The sequence below is a fragment of the Gouania willdenowi genome, chromosome 6 (genome assembly GCF_900634775.1).
Source record: "Gouania willdenowi chromosome 6, fGouWil2.1, whole genome shotgun sequence".
Classification (NCBI taxonomy): Eukaryota; Metazoa; Chordata; class Actinopteri; order Blenniiformes; family Gobiesocidae; genus Gouania; species Gouania willdenowi.
The window spans coordinates 11,446,994-11,466,905 of NC_041049.1; the positions used below are offsets into that span (position 1 = coordinate 11,446,994).

The 19,912-nt window shown below is 37.6% G+C and overlaps 2 protein-coding genes across 2 annotated transcripts; one reads left to right on the forward strand and one right to left on the reverse strand.

The window, feature by feature from the left end:
* Positions 1 to 216: 216 nt before the first annotated feature.
* Positions 217 to 8,888, reverse strand: zc3hc1 (zinc finger, C3HC-type containing 1). The gene is made up of 10 exons (XM_028449966.1): positions 8,724 to 8,888; positions 6,829 to 6,931; positions 5,572 to 5,722; positions 5,381 to 5,464; positions 5,154 to 5,281; positions 3,191 to 3,330; positions 2,770 to 3,103; positions 1,952 to 2,152; positions 1,625 to 1,831; positions 217 to 445 (listed from the first exon to the last, which is right to left on the reverse strand). The coding sequence occupies exons 1-10, from the start codon at positions 8,885 to 8,887 to the stop codon at positions 374 to 376; spliced, it is 1,584 nt and encodes a 527-aa protein (XP_028305767.1). The 5' UTR covers position 8,888; the 3' UTR covers positions 217 to 373.
* Positions 8,889 to 9,487: 599 nt separating this feature from the next.
* Positions 9,488 to 18,275, forward strand: klhdc10 (kelch domain containing 10). The gene is made up of 9 exons (XM_028449887.1): positions 9,488 to 9,732; positions 13,605 to 13,826; positions 13,917 to 14,071; positions 14,174 to 14,322; positions 14,391 to 14,475; positions 15,255 to 15,321; positions 15,401 to 15,448; positions 17,058 to 17,197; positions 17,285 to 18,275. Exons 1-9 carry the CDS (start codon positions 9,642 to 9,644, stop codon positions 17,492 to 17,494), a joined length of 1,167 nt encoding a protein of 388 aa, XP_028305688.1. The 5' UTR covers positions 9,488 to 9,641; the 3' UTR covers positions 17,495 to 18,275.
* Positions 18,276 to 19,912: the final 1,637 nt, after the last annotated feature.

The window sequence follows — 19,912 nt, forward strand, 5'->3', positions numbered from 1 at the left end:
GTTGAGTTTCCAGTGTTGAGCCTTTTGGCCTCTTCTCTTGTTTAAACACTGTTCATCTATTCACCCACCGAGTCTATCAGGACACACTTCTTATGAGGGTCAAAGGGCCCTTCCTATAGTCTATCTATTGTACTGGGTGAATTGTATTGATCCCTTGATGACAACTTACATTGACACATGAACCAAGATCGTTCTTCACATTCACTGTTCACAAAATACGCTCATTATTCACGCGTCTGAAGACACGATTCACTTTATTTTGTCACAGAAAAAAATTGTAAACACACGTTATAGGTTAAAAACTATAAAATATGATCTGGCAATAAATCTGAAAGATTGTGCCATAAGGAGAAAAAAAAAATGTAATTTGGTTTTACTGAGAGGAGGATGATGTCTGCCACTGGCGGAATATAGCAAACACCCGTTTAGACTTGTCACGGGGGCCCTGCAAAGTAAGAGGAAATGTCAATTATTGTTCAAGGATATTCAGAAAAAAAATAATCAAAGCTGATATTGTTGTAAACTACGACAACGTATTAGGTCCATATTAAAATAAAATAAAAAATCTGGGCACTAAGAGTTTAAAGTTGCAATATTTCAAGAATAAAGTTGTAATTTAATGAAAATAAAGTCGTATCTTAGTAAAATCGTAATTTTATGAGATTAAAGTCATAACGTTTCAAGATTAAAGTTGTAGTATGTTGAGAATAAAGTTGTAATTTTAAGAAAATAAAATTAAAATATAAACAGGATCTTGTGTGTGTTGCGGTCCCTCGTTCGTTATAGAAAATGTGGAATTACGACTATTCTCAAAATATTACGACTTTAGTCTCAAAATATTACAACTTCAACCTAATAAAATTATCACTCATAAAGCTACAACTTTATTCTTAAAATATAAATATTGTGATTTTAATGTAATAAAATGACTATTCTCATAAAACTACAATTTATTTTTGAAATATAAATATTATGATTTTAATGTAATGAAATTACAACCTTATTCTCATTAAACTACAACATTAGTATTGAAATATACATTTCAAGACTTTATTCTCAGAAAATTACGACTACTCCCAAAATATTAGGACTTTAATCTAATAAAATTACGACTTATTCTCATAAAATTATGACTATTCTCAAAATATTAGGACTTTAATCTAATGTATGACATTCTTCTTGTAAAACTACAAATTTATTTTCAAAACATAACTATTATGATTTAAATCTAATAAAATTGCGACTTTAATCTCATAAAATAACAATTCTCAAAATATTAGGACTTTAATCTCGAAAAATTACATTATTCACGCAAAATAATGACTATTCTCGAAATATTACGACTTTAATCTCAAAACATTGACTTTAATCTAAGAAAATTACAACTTTATTTTAATAAAATTACAACTTTATTCTCATAAAACTACGACTTTATTCTCATAAAACTACGACTTTATTCTCATAAAACTACAACTTTATTCTCATAAAACTCCGACTTTATTCTCGAAATATTACAACTTTAATCGTGTAGTGCTCAGATGTATTTTTATTTTTATGTAGCCCTAATACAGCATTACTTTTTCTATTTGAAATAAGAAAATACAGTATATTGAGGCACTGCTACCTGTGCTGGACTGCTTGTAATGGAGTTTTTCTTGGTGGGCATGAGGAGGTTGAGGGCAGCCTTCCAGCCCTGCTGATGAAGACCTGATTCTCCGTCTAAAAAGACAACAGACCGTGGATCCATGTTCTCTTTTCCTATCGAGACCCAAGGACACCAATCCCTGTGCTGGGCGAGGGGGTCGAATGCGTTTCTGTGAAGAGGTCCATCCTGAAAAAACGCCAAACAAGTCGATCAAATCGATTCCACTCTCCTGGATTGTATCTAACATCCCACACTACAAAGTGTCAAGTTGAATCCAATGTTTTACAAAGATGCTTAATGTCTTACTGGACCACCAGATGGAAAGAGGCACAGGCGTTTGGGAGGGTGCATGTTAGCAGCACCATCAGAACCGGGGCCGTCTCCCTGTCCTCTGCTCCGGGTCGCGGGTCTCTTTCCTCTGGTCAGAGGACTCTGGAGCTCCTCACTGGGACTGGGGGAATCTCTGCTTCTGGCACGTAATGCAGCGGGGGAGGAGGTGCCCTCACCCTGAAGTGCACAGATGTGTTAAAAATGTATCTATTCAAAATGACAATTTTCCCAGAAATAGTTGCAATTACAAATTATTTTATTATATTATTTCCTTTATGTGCATGAGTCAACTTTTATAGACTGTAACTGGCTTCAGGTGTGATTTCTACATTGCCAGCACCTGTTACATGTCACAGGTGAGTTTAATTAGAGTTTATAGACAATACAAGAAATTTTACTTGGTGGATGGTGCAAAAAATAACCCCAAAACAAACAGATAATAAAAAGTATAATAATAATAATAATAATAATAAAAAGCAAATATGAATATAAAGGATTAATATATTATATGAACATATATATGCAGGGAGTATTGTAAAATAAAATGATTAATCCAGTTTTACAAATGTGCCAACTATTTTGTCTGGTCCATATTTTTTTAATTTTGTCTAAAATTATGTAAATTAAGGCTTTTTTCTTCTGCTTTTTTGTGTTTTTTTTCCCAATGCACATAAAGGAAATAAACACAGTATACCACAACATCTGTAATTGCAACAATTTCTGGAAGAATTCTAGGGGGTGCCAATACTTTGGTCCATGACTGTATATTTCCAGTCAATGTTGGTGAATCCCACCTGGTCTGAGCGAGTGGAGTCCTGGCTCCTCAGCTTCATGCGACATGGAGTAGTAGCAGTAGGAGTAGTAGCAGTAGGAGTAGCAGCAGCAGCAGTAACAGCAGCAGCAGAAAGAGTGGGTGAGGGGGACGTGGGATGGTCTCCCTGGCCTTCCTGAGTAGTAGCTGCTGGGGTCGGACCACTCGTGGGCTCAGAAGTGCCTACAGCATTTGGTGAAGCATCTCCTTCACCTTCACCTTCTATTCCCTTTATCTGATGGAAGTTCCACAAGCCCACCTTACGCATGCAATAGGAGCAGGTGAGGATGGGTAGGGACATAGTGTGAAGTGATGGGCTAGGATAAAAGGAGAAAAAAAAAAAAAGCTTTTACGTTTCCACTGTATCAACATGTGTGCACGTGCCGTTTGGAGATGACCCTCACCTTGCTTCCCAGCCACAAAGAGAGACAATGCACGCTGCCACCTGGACAGCTAAAGGCTCAGCAGAAGGAGTCACGCCTTTTCTTTTTTGCTCTTCATCAATCAGCTGCAGGATAACACTGATAACGTCCTCAGTCAAAGACTGAAATGAAAGAGCACATGTTAAAAACCTTCAGACAGCTAAGCTCAGCTAACAGCGGTTGTAACTTGGATCAGCAAAGACGAGGAGGCAAAGCAGATTCAAATAGTACAGGGTGAGGTAAGGGATGCACCGTTATCTGCCCTGCTGCCCTTTGTGGATTTGAAACATATCAATCAATAAAATGAAGATTGGAAATGAATGAATAAAACATACTATAAAGATTTGGGCAGAAGTTTAAAAAGATGCTTAAAGGTTGTGGATCTATTTCTAGAGCTATGCCCATAATGGGCCTTCGATTTCAGAACATGGGACTTCAAGTCCTTTACCCAAATGCAGGAACAATTTGACCTTCTTTCGAATGATTTTTACAGGTATTTGCACATTAGGCACTACATTATAACTCATAGAGAAAAAGAGAAAATTGGCCAAAATTCCAAATAGTGTAGTGTAATAGTCCATTGAGTTCTAAAGCAGTGAAGCATTCAGGATCATTTACCAACTCTGCTGTTTCGTAGACAGTAGTGAAGGAGAGAAGAGCAAAATATCCGGATAATTAAACCATACCTTCAAACATTTCTGACAAGAACGCCGGTTCTTTGCAGCAGACAGATTTAACTCAACTTGGGTCGGCAGTAATGAGCAGTCGATCCTGGTTGCCTGTATTTACAATCACGCAACTCTTCTTCTCTTCTTCATGCCATCTACGAAACAGCAGAGTTGGAACTGTCGCCCTCTGCGGTCACAGATTTTTTTTAGGGTCATGGATTTTGTGGATCAAATTTCAGTAAACAAAAGAGGTTTACTTTTACATTTTTTTTTTTTTTTTTTTTTTTAACTTTTACTGATTTTTAAAGCAACCCAAAGCAGCACAAGTTGTCATTTTGTCTGAAAAAGCTGCTAAATGATCCTGAATGCTTCACTGCTATAGAACTCAATGGACTAAAAGGGGCGACTCACGTCAATGACGTCATTTCAACATTGGCGGCGCGCAGGCTCTCAAACTGTAAAGTAGTTCCATTTTTAAAAGTTAATAAAATTAATATAGTGCAAAATAATGTTTTTTGTTAGGCATAGATCTTCTAATAAGGACATTTCAAAGGTTTTAGGCCACATTTCGTAGGTGGAGCATGGTGGGGGGAAATACCTGATAATGTGAATTATTTGGGCTGTTGAGGTTGTACTTTGAGTAGGGGTGTCCCAATCCGATATCGCCTGAAACAAATATCGGATTCAAATTTCGGCTTTTTTTTTATTATTATTATTATTTTTTGCAATTCATTTTTTGATTTATTTCATTCAATTGTAGAATATTGTAGATATTATGTTGAAGGTTCAAATGTATGGTTAATAATAAATGGGTGAGTTTTTCTCATATCTACTGTTGCTGACTATTGTTCTCTGAGTAACATCAGTTGATCAAGCTTTTTCTAACATCCCACACTACAAAATAAGTAATTATTTATTTAATAATGATAAAAAAAGTAATAAAGAGTAATAAAAGTATGTATGATTCAGGCCGACATCGGATCAATGTCGGCATCGGCCGATACGCAAGGCTGCAATGTCGGTGACATATCAGAAATGAAAAAGTTGTATTGGGACATCCCTAACTTTGAGTAATGGAAACAGGTCCCGTTTTGCCAGTTTATTGGTTCATTCTGCTATATTTATGTAAACAATATGTTGTGTACCCTTTTTCTTTGTTTTACATCACTGATAAAAATCTAAATAAATAGTTCTAAAAAAAAAAACTTCAGACAGCTGAAAAGGTTCATACACCAACGCTGTACCCTAAAAGCCTTTATCATGACAGAAGGCATCACCATAGATTTCAGTGGCTCTGGCTTCATGGCTGGCAGCTCCTGTGCGAGGAGGCAGGCACTCTGGAAGCGCTCCAAAAACGCAGTCAGAAGCGATGATGGTTCACAGGCTGGAACCAACCAGATCCGATCTGAAAAGGAGGAGAAACATTAAAAGTGACCATGAGATAACGCTGCACCAAAGAGGACTTTGTTAGCTTTCTACATGCAATACAAAACAGTCCTCCTACCAGGACACGGGAAGTCAGGCCAAGGACAAAACTTCTCATGCTGTGTCTGAAGCTGCCTCGATATCTCTGCAATGCGGGTTTCATCTATCAAAGAGGACAGAATAAGCTTGACCTTTGCTTTTTGGCAGGTTGGCAACATCGATCAGAAAAAACAAAAACACTTCCAAATTGTGTTAAAGGTTTGTGCTTACATTTTTCAAAGTCTAGCATTGGCTTTAGTGATGCACAGAGGAAAGCCTGGCAGCTGGAGCACTTGAGCATGTCGGAGCCAACGTTGATCCAGCCGTATCTGGCACACATCAGAGGGGACAGTACACGAGGCTTGCCTGCCCATTTCAAACAGTGCCAGGCTAAGGAAAACATCTGAGACACAATAATACTAACAAATGCTTATTACTCTACATTTAACCCTCTGGGGTCCAGGGAATAGATGATATTTCCTTTACATCTCACGAGAGGTCGACCGCTATGGGATTTTCAAAGGCCAACGCAGATACCAATTATTATTTTTTATTTTTTTTTATTTCAGCCGATGGCTGATATCTAAAGCCGATATACATTTTTTTAAGCACATCGATTATGAAAGACAATTGAAACACTCATATGATATAAATGTATATATTAGAAATGAAATGCACCAATAGAACTCTTTACAGTTATTGAACTTTAAATATACCTGTACACAACAAAGTAAAACAAAAATTACAGGACGGGTAAGTAGCAGTAAAGCATAACAACAATAAGGATATAATAGAATAAGGATGTTTGATCAGGTACTATTATATTATACATTATCCTATTTTATCAGCTTTTTATTAGTAAGCTTATTGGCTTTTACCTCTCCCATGCACATGCTATTATTAATATTATTCATACATCTGAATGGATGTTTTATATGTTCTTTCTTGTTTCCTTTAAAGGCTAAATAAATGCTAAATAAAATAAAAAAAATAAAAAATGGCTGATGGCTGATCTTGAAAAAAAGTCGATATATCGACCCATTATATCACAAAAAATAAAAAATAAACTGTTACGCTTGCCTTGTTTGGGATCGTTTTTTTTTCCAGAACAACTTCAGCTGTATGAATTTATTTACTGTTAATTAAAGCGCAATGGACTTAAAATCACAAAAATCTGAGTAGAAATTTTTTTATCTTTACTGTGGAAAAACACAAATATCTTTAACGAACCATTTGACGAATGAAAATGCAAATATAAAGCATGATCTTAATTTTTTTTTTCTTTACAAGTTTTCAAAAAACAAAGTTATATGCTACAATTTACATAAAAAAGCAGGAAATGCCTAACACACACACCAACTTAAAATTAAAGAGAGCCTTTTCCATCACTGTGTATGAAGGATAATACTGTGGATAAGATGGTTGTATGAAGAAAAAAACAAAACAATCCCCCTTTTATGACTGTCTGAAAATAGAAAAAAAGGATATTGAATAGGATTCCACTCTTGAGAAAAAAGCTTCTTTGTTAGTTGCCTCAGAAGGACCTTGAATGTTGCCTTTGGCTTCCAGAACAATTCCATTTCCTGGTTCACTGCAATTCACATGGAGGCAAAAAATATATACATTCATAATGTACAGAAATATCAACTTTGAAAACAGGTTATTGGAAAATTTTTCATTTCGTAAACAAACTGGTAAGAACTGGTTGGTAAACTGTTGGTATGTGTTATACAGGTTTTAAGAATTACTATTTTATCAAATGGACAATGTATTTTTTTTTGGGGGGGGGGGATTCAGGAACAAATCAATACAAACACATTTTTAAGTGTAAACAGACATCACTCTACAGCATGTGTAATTCCCCTTCAAAATAAAAGCCTCAGTGGGGTTGCCACAGCAAGGTATTTGCCTTGTTTTATATATTTAGCTTTTATCTTCTTAAACAATCTTTAACCAATCAAAAAACTGTTTTAAACTTGACATCAGCTGTTGGTGTGACTTTAAAGATCTAAACCCTTCAATAAATAATTACTTTTAAATTTACAGGTAAAACAGTTGTCTGAATAGATAAAACCTTGGCACATAATATTATTATTCAAAAAGAAGACTAAAACATCTTGCGTGAATTATCATAGGCTGCCTGTTTCTTTCAAAGCACATATCTAGTGCAATTTATTATTATTAAAAATATATCTAGGGCTGGGCAAAAAAAATCGATTTAATCGGTTAATCAAATTTGTAGATAAAAACTATTTTTATTTTGCAAATTCGAGTTTAAAAAAAAAATATATATATATATATATATTTTTTTTTTTTTCCCACCACAGTTTTTTCTGAGTTTTTCGTGTTACAATGTGATCCCGCCCCCTCTTTGTTTACCCTTTGAGTAGACTATGTGTGCCACAGGCATTTTCACTTTTTTATTCGCACTATGCTGAGATGCTAAGAGAAGAATTTATTTATTTTTTTTTAAATTGTAGTGTTATATGCTATAAAATATGTAGTTATCTGATTTCTTGATCAGAAAATTGAAGCTACTGTGAAGTTGCTGTTGCACTTTTGCTTAAACCTGGATTAAAGCTTGACATTGATGAATGACAGAGCCTCATATACTTTTAATTTTGGGATTGTTAACTGTTGATCACAATCACATCAATAAAGTTCCACTTTTGACAATATATTTGATGTCTGCAGTCATTTTTAAGTGCATGAAAAAATAAAAATCGAATCTCGAATTTTTTTTTAAAGAAAAATTCGATTTTCGATTTTTTTTTTTCTCTTCAAAATCACCCAGCGCTATATGTATCGTGCCAGTACAAATATACTCAGTCAGTGTGCCTACCTTATTATAAATGCATGTAGAAAAATGTGTGTTTTTTACTGAGTGCTGCTAACACTGAAACAAAAACCGCAAAATCACAATAATTTCACTGTTGGTTGCATTCAAATGATGTTATCTGAATGTTTTTGTCTGATAGGCAGACTAATTTTTTTTCCCCTAAAGAATGAATAGTAAATATCATTGAGTTGTGCTTTAAATTACACAGCTTACACATTGTTCATCTGTTCCAATAATAATAATAAAAACATTGTTGGCAAAATGCAAGTCACATATGCTAATTATTATGTAAGAGCATTGAAGACAGTAGAATAAAGCTTGCATAAGACGAATATTAGTTCAGTTTAGGTCTATCAACAAATGTGCACGATACGATACACATGCTAACAAACGGTCATAATATTGTTTTATAAAAAACAGCATGTACGTGTAATGGCCTGATTAGTGTCGTATGTCCTCATGCTCAGATGCTGCACGAGCACACCACCAGGATGCTATGTGGCTAAAGCAAACTAGCTTCTATCAACAGTTTAAAGCTCCACACCTGCTGGAGCATCCGTCTGCCGGGGATACACCCTCACTGAGAAGTTCACGAACTTTCTCCGGAGAAGCCAGAGAAGGTTTATGAAGAACAGGAGCGCCAAGACGATCCCCACGACTGCCGCCGAGAGACGCCATAGTAGGCACTGGATTCCTCCGGGAACACATACTGGGAACAATGGTTCCGCTTTACGTAAAAGGCAGCGGAATATTAACCTGGCTCCAATATTACATTATAGGTTAAATTTATTGAATCTTTACATAATTTTCCTTGTATTCGTACGCGCTTTTACACTTTCTTCCAGCATTGGTTACCCAGGATTGTTGACTTCGTTTCTATGTCCATATTTGAACTAATCAAGTACATCTTTTTAAATAACTTTATTAACAACAACATTAACAAAACAGAACTAACAGGAAAAAAAGAAAGTTCAATGGGTTTATGTATAGGTATAACAGTCGTTCAGAGATTTATTGCTCTATAAAAAGTATAGAATACGCACAGTTTTTAACTTTAATTAATTATTGGGAAAATGAAGGTTTTGAATTTGATTAGAATTTTTTTTTAAGTTAAAATTGAATGATTATTACAATTTCCTGATTTTTTTTCAGAAATCAAAATAAAAAAAGAGTTATTGTTTCTTATTCTAATGAATAAAAGTTGAAAACTGTCTAAAGTTTGTGTCATATTCTAAGCATATTAACGTATTTTTGGACTTGGCCACACCCACCTTCTACGTCATCACGTTCTCAACGCAGCCTCCTGATTGGCTGAGCATCCACCGTTCAGGGGGTAGAAATCGGTAGAAATGAGAAAGGCTTTTAAAATGACAGATACGTGAGATGGTTTGCCAGCTGTTGACCAGATGTTTCTTGATATTTGAAGCGGTGTCCCATAGGACCTGCACGTAAAACGGTAACGATGTCAGACACCGGAGGAGGATCTACTCCTGACCGACTCAACATATTCGAGAAACTGAGCGGCAGGCCACCGCGTGCCGTGACGTTAGCAGGTCAGTTATTATCATTAGCTAAACAAGCTAATGGTGTAGTGTGAACCCCACACTCTGTGTTCTTTACTCCTATTTGATCATTTAGATTCAGACCTGCTACTCCAAGCCCTATGCCAACAAATCTAGCGACGCTTTTAAAGGTGAAAGTGAAAATGACCACACTGATTAAGCTATATTTAGCTGTGTTTTAATGTAGGACGTCAATGTAATTTATGTAATGATGATATTTTCTTCACGATTGGACTTCAAATGTTTATAGAGGTAAGATATGTTCTCACCAACAGTGTGTTTTGTGTTCATTTTCCAGATAGCTGCCTTTTACATAACAGAAGTAGATCAGTGAATAGAAAACCACTGCATGTTATGTGGCATAGATCTGCATTTTGTGGCTCATGGCTTGTGTTTACAATAACTGAATCTGTTTAGGAAAGTATGCATCTACCAGTGATGTCCCGATACAACTTTTCAGACTTCCGATACAATGTCGATATTGTAGCCGTGGGCATTGGCTGATACCTATATCGATCCTATTCGATAACAAAAAGCCAAACTGGAGTGAGCCAAAACTTACCCGAGGAAGCCAAAGTCCTTCTGGGAAAACGTCCTGTGGACAGATGAGACCAAAGTAGAGCTTTTTGGTAAAGCACATCATTGTACTGTTTACAGAAAACGAGATGAGGCCTTAAAAGAAAAGAACACAGTCCCTACGGTCAAACATGGCGTAGGTTTACTGATGTTTTCAAGGTTGCTTTGCTGCTTCTGGCACTGGATGCCTTGCCTGTTTGCATGGCATCATGACATCTGAAGACTACCAACGACTTTTGGGGCACAATGTAGGGCCCAGTGTCAGAAAGCTGGGTCTCTGTCAGAGGTCATGGGTCCTCCAGCAGGACAATGACCTAAAGCACACTTCAAAAAGCACCCAGAAATGGCTTAAGACAAAGCGCTGAAGAGTTCTGAAGTGGTCATTTGTGGTCATGACTGTAGCCTTGGAATCAAACCCCCAACCTCTCAATTAAAAGATGACTCCTCTACGACGTGAAGTGATTTGTTGACAGTCCCTTTATCCTCTTAGTTTATTGGTAAAGGATTTATCATCATGTGAAGATAAAATGAATAAACTGACTGTAGTGGATATAATATTATAATAGTAAATGCCTGATGTTCTGTATTTTGTAATGATTACTAGAGGAAATCATAGTGCTCAGATTAATTAAACATTGTTTACTCCAAAAAGAACGGGAAACAAAATGGAATATGTCTCAAAAGAAAAAGTGTGAAATTACTGCTTAAAAGTTTGTACTAATCTCTACCGTAAACTAGGGGTGGGAACCTCTGGGTACCTCGCGATACGCAATACAAAGCTTAAGATAACGTTTATCTCATGATATGACGATACTGCGATCATCGATATATTCGTCAGAAATCAATCTGCGATAATCTGACATAACAAGAAAAAAAAGCTTAAGTGAGAAAATACAATTTTTATTTCATATCTCTGAAAGACAAATTGAAAGTGTCCTATGAACAGTGACACTATTTTAGTGCAACATTTCTGTAAATAAGTGTCAACATACCAATGTAAACGAATAAGTATCTCCAATAGTGTGTTCTGTAAACAAACAATAGGGTCTTTCTTACCAGTGACACCAGTATAGTGCAATATTCCAGTTGTAGGAGGATGAGTTATTATTAATGGGTTATATAACTAAGAATATTAATTATGATTAAATTACTTCAAATTTTGTGGGGTGCCACTCCTTTTAACAGGAGAAATATGTCTAAGTTTTTAGACTAAACTCATCAATGTGAAACCAGGGAAAAGTGAATTCGAACAGCAACATCTACACCATAATCACAGCTTTAATGAATCAGAGGAATCAAAGATTACGTTTAACCTTTTATTCAAAATTCAACAAATAACACAGTCAAAATATCAATTGAAATGGGATAATTAAATTATGATAAAATGCATTTCTAGGCTAATAAAAGTGAAGATTACATGTAATAAAATGAATGCTAGTCTACTAAATATTGATTAAAAATGCAGGATACATATTCAAATAAGATGATCATAAAACCAAAGAATAAAATCATAAAACAAAGGGGAAGACAGACAGGGGAGACGAACAAACATGAATGAGATGAACTGTGTGTGGAACATGTTGTGAGTGTGTAAGTTTGTAGTTATGGAAGTATGTATGTGATCTATTGTGGATGAAGTTTGCTGATGAAAGTTCATTCAGGTACCTTGAAGATGATGTCAGGGTTGGACCTGGAGGTGCTGTTTGAAGAAATGCATCGGGACGTGCCACCGTTGAGTTCTGTTGCGTTTCAACAGAGTGTAGCCCCTTCAGCCGTTCCAGGCGGTTCTGGCCTTCGCAGCTGGATTAGAGAATGGCTCGTGGCTTACCCCAATGGGTCGTGGGCCGGGCTTCTTTCGGCTGTTACGCACGTCACTAGATGCTGGATTCGTCCGAACCAAGCAGCTGTTGATTCCAAAAATCTAACTGTTTCAACTAAAAATAAAATGAAAAGGTGGGGAAGGGAAACGCGTTGAGCATGAAACGCCAGCGTCCCAAAACTAAAATTTTGGGCGGTTTTCTTCCTTTTAAAAGGTTATCTTTGAGACTCGCCTCCCAAGACGGAAGCTTCGTTGATTGGTTTAAAGTTGCCAGCATCTCCGCTGGCTGCCTTTGGGTGTGTCTGGGGTGTGTGTTTATGTGAGACAAAGACAAACAGGAGGGATGATTCCTAGATTTACACACAAACCATAATAATGAGTTCAGCATATTCAAATAATCTTTTCAACATCATATCTTGAAATATCATGTATTACGAAAGAGTTTGATACCAAACACGACTGGAAAATAGCCTAGGATCACTTTAGGAACCGGTTAATGAATTTTACTTGTAATTACTCATAAACATAAATGTCAAAAATCATGTTATGCCTCTTCTTTACTATATGGTTGCAGTAAATACCTCAAACTAACTTTTGTGATGTTTTCTGGTATTTTTAGCACTTTTTAAATGAGGAAACATTTAAAATAGCATTCTGTGGGTATAAAATTATCTGAAAAGAGTGGAATAGGACAGAGAATATTTGCAATTTCAATTTCTGCAGAAACCATTACAATAATGTTTTAGTTTGTAACTTTTCAAACATAATACAATTTCTTTGTTCTCCCTTCTTCACTGGGACACATCTCAGAGAAGGGGCCTGGAAAGTGTCCTTCTGTGACATTTCACCACAGGGTCAGTGGGACAGTTCTGTGATCTTACAGCATCCCAAAAGTATCTGTTTGTAAAGGAGGGAGAAGACGGATGTTCTTCCCCCGTGTGGAGTCGTAAAAAGAGTTCGTACTGAAAATTTCAAAGTGTTGGGTCAGTCTTTTCGGCTTTCAAAGGCCGCATAGTGGGGTTAGCTATGCACCTCAAAGTTGCGGGGGCAGTTGTTGTGTAAACAGTTTGTGATAAAGAAACAGGCTCCTTGGTTAATTCCTGCTCGGAAGAGGGTCTTTAGGCTTGATGTGATTTGGTTCCCTACACAGTAAACAAAAATTATTTCCTTCAACAAACAGTGACAACATTTCTGTGAAAACCTACCTGCACATTTTAGTAAAAAAGCAGAACAGGTTTTGAAAAAATAAAATTAAAAATCGATACTTAGCGCGGACATATCGATAATCGATCGTGCGAAAAAAAATATTGCGATATATCGCCGTATTGAGATATCGTCACACTCTTACCGTAAACACTGTTTGATGTTTTCGCTCGTTGCATTGTGGTATTTAAATAATGTTTTATTCATTGATTTTAGGCATATGCTATGATCGTATCATAAAACAGTTTTATGGATGTATTTCCAGGTATTAGCACGCCCCCTGCTCGCAGTGGGCACCGCTGCGTCGCTGACAACACAAACCTGTACGTATTCGGGGGGTACAATCCTGATTATGATGAGTCGGGGGGATCTGCAAATGAAGACTACCCCCTGTTCAGGGAGCTTTGGAGGTATCACTTTGCTACGGGTTGCTGGCAGCAGATACAAACAGAAGGCTACATGCCAACAGAGTTAGCATCTATGTCAGGTAAAGCTCTGTACTTCTTTTTTTTAATGCTGGAGTCTTAAAGTGATTTTCACAGTCAGGTTTATGTTTTTTTTTTTTTTTTTCAAATAGCTGTTTTGCATGGCAATAATCTCCTGGTGTTTGGTGGCACTGGAATCCCCTTTGGTCTAAGCAACGGCAACGATGTTCATGTTTGCAATGTGAAGTACAAACGTTGGTCACTGCTCGGCTGTAATGGGAGGAAGCCCAAAAGAATATATGGACAGGTAAGACACAGCAATAGCTTTATCCAGACTTATTAAGTGCATGTTAGCAAAGATGCCGTTGGAAAGTTTCTTCTAAAAGCTGAAACCGCTTTCTCCCTGCAGGCCATGGTGATTATAAATGGTTCCCTGTACGTGTTTGGAGGAACAACAGGCTACATCTACAGCACAGACCTGCACAGGCTGGATCTGACCACTAGAGAGTGGATCCACCTCAAGCCGAGCAACCCTCCTGACGACCTGCCCGAGGAACGGTTAGTAAATCATACATGAGCTACAGCAGTTTTAAACTTAATTGACACATCTTCCTGTGTTTGTGTAGGTATCGGCATGAAATGGCACATGATGGACAGAGAATCTATATCCTGGGAGGAGGAACTTCTTTCACTTCCTATCCTTTAGATAAGGTACTTAAACTTCTTTGGTAAAAAAATAGACAACACTGGCTGTGTTAGAAATCGCATACTAACGTACTACTCATACTAAGTCTGATGTCAAAATGAGTATGTAGTGCATTCACATTAGATAGTATGGAAAGATTGAGTGTGCGAGAAATACCCGGATGTATACTATCTCGGCATATTTTTGAAGTACTGTATGCACGGTGGACACATTAGTCGTACTCAACCAACCCATGATGCATTGCAAGTGGACATTCAGGGAACGTAAAATCGTCCTGGGACGGGCTTCAAGCTAAAAATCAAATGTCCCCTTTTTAAAATACTGTAAAAGCATTTGTGAGCTGTCATGACAGTACATTTCCCCACTGCAGGATCATTAAAGCTATTTATCTCCTCTTGTCTTCCATTAGTTTTTAGCGCTTTTGTAAATAAGGCTCTTGTTTTGAAGTTATTATGGATCAGTAGCACAATGGCAGGTCTCCAAAATGTGTATGCGCAAGTTTTATGGATGAAATAACCACATGTTGATATTCTACTTGGTCACTTTCTCACTTCAAATGCTTTCAGAAGTTTCAACGGTGGTGAATTAATGGAGATATTTAGCCTCAGTGTGCTTACTGTATGCATCTTGGGAAACTTGGAAGTATACTTCAGAGGGAGTGTTCATCATCCTAATCATACTTATAGTATATACTCATTGGAGTAGGCCATTTCGAACACAGCCAATAACTGCAGATTTTAAATGTGCCTTACCTTGTTCAGTAATTGTTTTGTTTCTTGAACAGATACACGCTTACAATTTAGAGACCAACTCCTGGGAGGAAATTACTACAAAACCTCATGATAAAATAGGTCTGTATCCTGTTTCCTGATGTATTAATTATTGTTTTTTCTGAGATTAAAACTAAGTGTAAAAACATATTTTGGACAGGATTCCCCGCTCCAAGAAGATGCCATAGCTGTGTGCAAATATGCAATGGTGAGTTTCTGCCACTGCTGAACAGAAGTTGGTTGTAAGAAAAACCCTTTACTGGTATTTCTCCTGGTATTTCTTTTGAATTTGAATTTTCAACAAATAAGAACTGGGTTTAGTCAATGGATTTCATCAAAACTGCATACCAACGTACTATACACTACACACTGAGTATGTAGTGTCTACTTGATTAGGATGATTACCGTTCCCACTGAAGTATACTTCCAAGTTTCCCAAGATGCATTTCAAACCTACAACAAAAACCTGAAGCACACTGAGGCTAAATATCTACGTTAATTTGCCACCTTTGAAGGTTCTGAAAGCATTTAAAGTGAGAAAGTCACCAAGTAGTATATCAACATGTGGTTATTTGATCTATAAAACTCATGTCAACACATTTCATGCTGACATTTCGGAGATTTTTGGAGACCCGCCATTGTGCTACTGACGAAACTTCTGGTTAACTTCAAAACAAGAGCCATATACACAAAAGGGTTAAAAACTAATGGAAGACAATAAGAGAACGGGCAGAGGTGAGCCCGCCTGTCCTGACAGAATGTTTGCGGCGGGATACGTGTTGTAGTCCTGGGATAAGTGGAGAGTCGTGTGTCTGTTCATAGTTTCCGTGAAGAACGTGGAAGACAATCCACATGATTGGAATTCTGATGGCAGGTATGCTGGTGATTGGACCTGGCAGCTATCTGACCAATCACAAAGTCCGGCAGCTGTTTTAAGAAGACTGCCAGTCACTTCTGATGGATTGGGCAGGGCTCTCAACACTCATGCAATAAACAAACTCAGAAGTAAGCAGGATGCTACTTGGGAATGTCTACACGGGTTGGAATATAACTTTGAGAAGTTGATTGGCCAGCACTCAGGTCAAGGCCACCATGTTGGATTTACTGCTGAGTTGAACAGTAGACTGCACGGAAAAAAAATTGTGCTGGCGGCCGGAAAACATATTCCTATCTACATTTGGCTCCTCCACAGCCAGCCGTTCAAGGCCAGGTTATTCATTCACCACAATGTTGTATCGACTGAAGCTCTGTCTCCCTCCTCCTCTTCTCCCCATCACCACCACTTAACAGTACAGAATGAAGCCAACAGGATCATGTTTCAACACGTTCTTGGTAGAGGTGTCCCGATCCGATATTAGCCAGAAAACGAATTTCGGATTTTATCGGACTGCACCTAAAATCACCGATAGAAGCGCTCCGATAAAATTTTCCGCTCCAGCACTTCTATCCATAGGTGACTGTGGCTCACACGATTTTTACATTCCGCTTGCAATGCATCCTGGGGCGGGTGAGTACGACTAGCGTGCCCACCGGGTATACGTCAAAAATTTCCCGATATAGTGTACATCCGAGTCATTCTCGCACACTCAATCTTTCCATACTATCTAATGTAGGGGTGTAAATATTAATTGATCTAGATCGTTTGATCAATGACAATGAAATTCTCAAAATGTATCTATTGTATTAAAATGAAATGGGTGATTTACACCCCTAATCTACTTACTCATTTAGACATCAGACTTAGTATAAGTAGTACGTTAGTATGCAATTTGGACCACAGCTTATGTGTCAATATGTATTTCCTCTTCCTGTTGCAGATGTTTTTATTTGTGGAGGCTACAATGGTGAGCTAATATTATGCGATCTGTGGAAGATGAACCTTATTACGTTTCAATGGAGTAAGCTACCAGCAGTGATGCCAGAACCAGCTTATTTCCACTGTGCTGCTGTTACACCAGTTAGTACAACTTCATTTTTTAAATCAACTTCTTTCCCTGCTCAGTATTTATTATAATAACTGAGTTTCTCTGACTGTATTTACCAGGCTGGCTGTATGTACATTCATGGCGGTGTCGTAAACATCCGTGAGAACAAGAGGACAGGTTCTCTGTTTAAGATCTGGCTAGCTGTGCCCAGTTTGTTGGAGCTGAGCTGGGAGAAGCTCCTCAAGGCCTTTCCTCACCTCACCTCCCTCCCCAGCTATCGTCTATTGAATCTGGGGCTCACACAGGAACTCGTTGAACGCTTGAAATAGCACGAACAGAGGAGTGGGTCTGGACAGCATGACAATAGTGTCTGACGGAGCAAAGAATTGGATTAACAGCAAGTCTCTGGTTCCAAGGCCTATCTGCCGCTCTTTGCCTAATGTAGCCCGGCCTTAAAACCAAAAAAAGTGGATTTTTTTTCTTTTTCTATCAGTTTTTGTCTTTATTTTGTGCGATGATACAGCAGAGTATGTGGAATGTTTTTGGATTTTACTCAGTGTTTTTGGTTTTCAGCAACAATTTTAATAACTGTTCAAAGAAGGAATGCATGTTTATTGATGGACTGTATCTTATTTGATTGGATATTTCATCAACTGTTCTTGCACTTTTCCACTGTTTGCCTGGTATATTTAAAAGCATTTAAGTTTTAAAGCTGAGATAAACAGATATAAACAGGCAGCAAGTAATGTGTTAAATCGAGTTTTGCACATTCAAAAAAGACACTAAATTCCAAGTATATGCAGAATTTTTAAAAAGCTTATTTCAGACCACGTTTAAAAAGATACATTTTACCAGCTATTGAAAAAATAAAGACCAGAATCCTAAACTTTGCAATTACCGGTATGTATTTTATTTTTGTCTGCCTTTTACCATTTGAGAAATTTACACAATTAAACATTCTTAGTAACGGATTGCCAATTTGTGATAGTATCTCATTATATCTACATAATAAAATGCAGGCAGTTTGTGTATTGACATACTTGTGGTTTAAAAAAAAAAAAGTTTGCCAACATCTAGAGTTTCACATTTAATATTTTTTCTCACTCTATTGTTGCCTTGAATCAGCCAATTATGGCAGCTCTTGTATTTCCTCTGTCTGTAACCATGCTGCACATCACTGTGATTTTTGCTTTGTTTGAATTTTATTTAATTGTAATTATTTGAATAAAGCCTACATTCTCTGTTCCTAGTGTTTATAGTTAAATGTAAGACATGTCCAGGTTTTGGGTGCAGTATTATGTAATAGATTTTTGTGCACCGACTTTCCAAAAAACGAGGTAAACTTGCGACACAGGAAATATAATTGGATGGTAAAGAAATAAAGTTGCGTCAAGGATTAAAGGTTATTATCCAATAGTGTTGATGCTAAATTAACTTGCATTTTAGTTACAGTACAAGAAGATGCTATTCACTACACCTCTGTATTAGCTTCTTTCTCAATTTATAAGAGGGGCGGAGCCAACAGTGCATATTAGTGATGTAAGAACTCACATCACCATTCTCAGCCAATAGCAAAATTTGATAGCAATAGCTAGTTTTCCACCCATAGAGGGCAGTCACGCTTACATTTCACAACAAAAAAGCCACATTTTCATAACGTTGACAAAAATATGAAGCGTTAAGGGAAAAAAAAAATCAAACAACTTTACTTCATACCCTGAAAATGAGTGGTTTGAGTTAATTAACTCTTTAAATCAATCAATCAATCAATCAATCTTTATTTGTATAGCGCCAAATCATAACCAATGGTATCTCAAGGCACTTTACAGTAGAGCAGTCTTAAGGACGGACTCTTCATTTTATGGATACACACATATGCATATATACGTATATACACATACATATGTATCCCACACCCAACATGAATTCATCATGGCGGCAAGGAAAACCTTCTGTTAAGCAGCAGGAACCTTGTGTGGATCCCATTCCTATGATGAACAGCCATCCACGTTATGCTGTGTTGGGTGTGTGCAGAGGAAAGGGTGGAGACAGAGCCGCTGAGTCTCTGTAACTCCACACTGAGGATCCCACGGACCTGCAAGACAAAAGCCAGAAGGAGTACAGGAGCAAACACACAAGGGAAGAAGCAGACATAGAGGGAGTGTTTGAGAGAGGAATGGGACCCTCTCCGGTCCCTCTCTAACCTAAATGACCTCTCTCTTAACGCCCTCTCCAACCTCTCTCCAACCGAGCATGCCAGACCCCCCCCCCCCCGGCAGTCTATGCCTATTGCATCTTAATTATGAGCTATGAGCTGGTTCCTAACTAAAAGCTTTATCAAAGAGGAATGTTTTGAGCCTAACCTTAAAGGTAGAGAGGGTGTCTGCCCCCCGAACCGTGGTTGGTAGATGGTTCCAGAGAAGTGGGGCCTGATAACTGAAAGCTCTTCCTCCTATACTACTTTTAGAGATGAATGGAACAACGAGTAGTCCAGCATTTTGAGAGCGTAGTGTTCTGGGGGGATTGTATGGCACTACAAGCTCCTTGAGATAGACTGGTGCCTGTCCATTTAGGGCTTTATAAGTGAGAAGAAGAATCTTGAATTCTATTCTATATTTTATGGGAAGCCAATGCAGAGAGGCTAATACAGGAGTAATGTGATCTCTTCTCCTAGTTTTAGTCAGTACACGTGCTGCAGCATTTTGAACCAGCTGAAGTGTCTTAAGCGACTTGCTCGGGCAGCCTGC

Bases quoted from the DNA above. Each gene is read 5' to 3' on its own strand.
- zc3hc1 (XM_028449966.1), bottom strand. From the start codon at position 8,887: ATGTGTTCCCGGAGGAATCCAGTGCCTACTATGGCGTCTCTCGGCGGC. The intron at 5,282-5,380 runs GTAGGAGGACTG...CCTCCTTTTCAG, and splicing joins GCCTGACTTCCCGTGTCCTG to ATCGGATCTGGTTGGTTCCA. The intron at 2,153-2,769 runs GTGGGATTCACC...TGTGCACTTCAG, and splicing joins ACTCCACTCGCTCAGACCAG to GGTGAGGGCACCTCCTCCCC.
- klhdc10 (XM_028449887.1), top strand. From the start codon at position 9,642: ATGTCAGACACCGGAGGAGGATCTACTCCTGACCGACTCAACATATTC. The intron at 13,827-13,916 runs GTAAAGCTCTGT...TTTTTCAAATAG, and splicing joins AGAGTTAGCATCTATGTCAG to CTGTTTTGCATGGCAATAAT. The intron at 14,323-14,390 runs GTTAGTAAATCA...GTGTTTGTGTAG, and splicing joins GACGACCTGCCCGAGGAACG to GTATCGGCATGAAATGGCAC.